The 2863-nt window shown below is 44.3% G+C and overlaps 1 protein-coding gene across 1 annotated transcript in view; it reads right to left on the reverse strand.

The window, feature by feature from the left end:
* The window catches only part of LOC101854461 (blood vessel epicardial substance-B-like), a 152353-nt gene that overhangs the window by 4596 nt on the left and 144894 nt on the right, over positions 1-2863 (reverse strand). The window contains exon 4 of the mRNA XM_013083794.2: positions 217-401. Within this exon, the coding sequence (XP_012939248.2) occupies positions 217-401 (185 nt within the window). The remainder of the gene's footprint in view (positions 1-216; positions 402-2863) is intronic.

The raw sequence follows: 2863 nt of genomic DNA on the forward strand, positions 1-2863 counted from the left end.
ACAACAACACCAACAACAACATCAACACCACCAACATCACCGCCACTGCCACAACCTCCACCACTACTACCACCACCACCACCACTAATAACACCACCACCAACACCACCACTAATAACACCACCACCAACATCAACAACAACAACAACATCATCCCCACCACCACCAACAACAATAACAACACCATCACCACCAGCAGCAACAATTACTCCTCACCTCCCTCTCAGCAGCATGGAGACCTTCTCTCCGCACGGCGTGAGTCCTTCCACAGCGTACCTCATGCCCTTCCGTAGAGGCACGATGTTGGCGAGGGAGCACAGCTCGGCAAAATCCGTCCGGCACACCTTGAGGGGTTTGAACCGCTTGGCATATAGCTCACACAGGCTTGGGTTGAAGCGACTCTGAGGGTGGGTGGTGGTGAGGGGGGGGGAGGGTTGGCTTTATTTGTTTTGGTTTATTTTGGGTGAAGAGAAGCGCACTGATAAAAAAAAACTATTACATGATATGTATTTCGTGTCTGGGAAAAGCAAGACTGGCTTACAGAAACGGAAGGAGCTCAAGGGATGGGAGGAAGAGAAAAAGAGAGAAAAAGAAATAAGGAATGGAGAGAAAGAAAGAGAAATAGAGACAGAGAGAGAGAGGAAGCTAGAGGAGAACTGAGAGAGGAGGAGGAGGAGGAGGAGGAGGAGGAGGAGGAGGACGACGACGACGACGACGAGGACGAGGACGAGGACGAGGACGAGGACGAAGAAGAGGAGGACGACCAGGAGAGAGGGGGGAAGGGGGAGGGAAGTGAAACATTTCAAACTGAGGTAAAATAACTTTTTGCCTCGATTCTAGCCAGGAACTAACGAAAGAAAATTTAAATCACAAATAGTTGTTGGCAGACGCGATCGCAAAACATATTTTTTTAATAGAAAAGATACCCTATGAGCCACGAAGCCGACATCAATGCCTATCTGATCAGAAGTGGGGTGTAGTGTTGCTCTGAAGGTCCCTAAAATAAGCAAATAAATACTTTTTTTCAATTCAAAAAATCGAAAGAAAAATAAACAAACATAAATACTTTAAAAAATAAAAATAAATAAATAAATAATAAAATAAAATACAATGAAATAAAACAGAATAAAAACAAAATAACAAATCTTTCCTTTGGTAAATTAATGTTTCATAGGTGATGAATTATAAAGTTGAAACGGTTATGGATGCAGGCACTGTATCAATGTGGCCGCTTGCTCTTTTATCAAATCACTCTTGTCACCGCTTACAATGATAGTAACCTAACAACCAATTAGATTAGATTTAGTGTCTTAAGTTGTCACAGCGGGCGTAGGAAACCAGAGTGACTTTTTTTACCAGCAAAAATTAGAGGTGAAACGGCTCGGTTCTTAATTGCCAGGCAACGTTGAGTTGGAACAAAAGCGACTTTTCTCGTCTGAGTGGTTTTCAAAATGCTTGTGGCTCACCTTTAGTACAGAAAAATAATGTTGGTGTGGTGTTTCAATTGCTTGCTATTTTGGTAGGAATGAAGGGGATACAATTACAGTCAAACCTGTGTAAGACGGCCACCATTGTCAAGGAGAAAAGTGGCCGTATAAGACAAGAGACCGTCTTAGGCAGGACTGATCAAGAAGAAGAAAACAAACCATTCCCATCTGTGGTTCAATCGAAAGTAGCCGCATTGTTGTTGTTGTTGTTGTTGTTGTGGTTGTTGGTGGAGGTGGTGGTGGTTTGTATTTTGTTCGTAATTTTTATTTTGTTGCTGATTTTGCACAAGGGTGACAATAAAACGAAATGTATAAGAAGAGGAAGACCGAGTGCCATGTTAAAACAAACACATGGGTCGCCACCACTCGGAGAACGAGCGACGCTTCTGTCACAACTTCATGTTGACGTCCTTTGTTACAGACTGGGTAAACAGTGACCATTCATCTCACTTACGATTTGTGTATGAGGTCTGGGCGGGGTTTATGGGTTATGAGGGATCACACGCTTACCTCACCAGCAACTGAAAATTGGTAGCTATTGGTCAACAGTGGGAGGGGCCTACGAAACATGATCGGCTGGAGGGACTTCCTAACAACAACGACAGGTGATTGAATTATGACGGCTCGCCCACAACGCCAGGGGCCAAACACAATTTATGACAAAACGTAATGGAGTTACTAAGGTGGCCGTCTAAGACAGGTGTTATTGCTTGCAGTGATAGGGGTTGTGTGTTAAAATATGGTGGCCGCGGCCGCGTTGGACAGGTGCCCGTTTTACACAGTTAAATTAGAAAAAACGCAAGGGGGGAAATGGAAAGTGGCCGTTTGTACAGGTGGCCGTCTTATAGAGGTGGCCGTCAGGGCAGGTTTGACTGTATTTACAACCCCATCAGCAACATTTTTATTCACTCGCCACCATTGTATTTAATTTTCATTCACATAACCTTGAAACAAAAACATTTAAAAAAAATCCTATTCTTAATCTGAATCCCGCCATTCTCACTACCTAAAGCGCGGTCATATGACCTTATGCAGTTGCGAGTGTCGTAAAACTCTTACCAAAGCAACATCTCTACCTAATCCGGAAGCACTCATACGAGGTCTTGACCCTTCATCCCAGGCCCTGACCCCCTCAACTCAAGCCAAAGGCTGTCACATCAAGTCTTATCCTCCACTCTCAAGCTGTCACTTCACCACATGCATGTTAAGTCTAATCCGCTTTGTCTTTGAGAAGGGATAGTGGTGTGTGTGTGTGTGGGGGGGGGGACAAGGTCAGGTGGTAGCATTGCAGAGTGCATAGGTTCAAATCTCAAAAAACGGTATTACTGTACGAAGTGGCTAGCCGTACTTAAGTTCGGCTAGACTGAGAGGCTAGC

The sequence above is a fragment of the Aplysia californica genome, unplaced genomic scaffold (genome assembly GCF_000002075.1).
Source record: "Aplysia californica isolate F4 #8 unplaced genomic scaffold, AplCal3.0 scaffold00011, whole genome shotgun sequence".
Lineage (NCBI taxonomy): Eukaryota > Metazoa > Mollusca > Gastropoda > Aplysiida > Aplysiidae > Aplysia > Aplysia californica.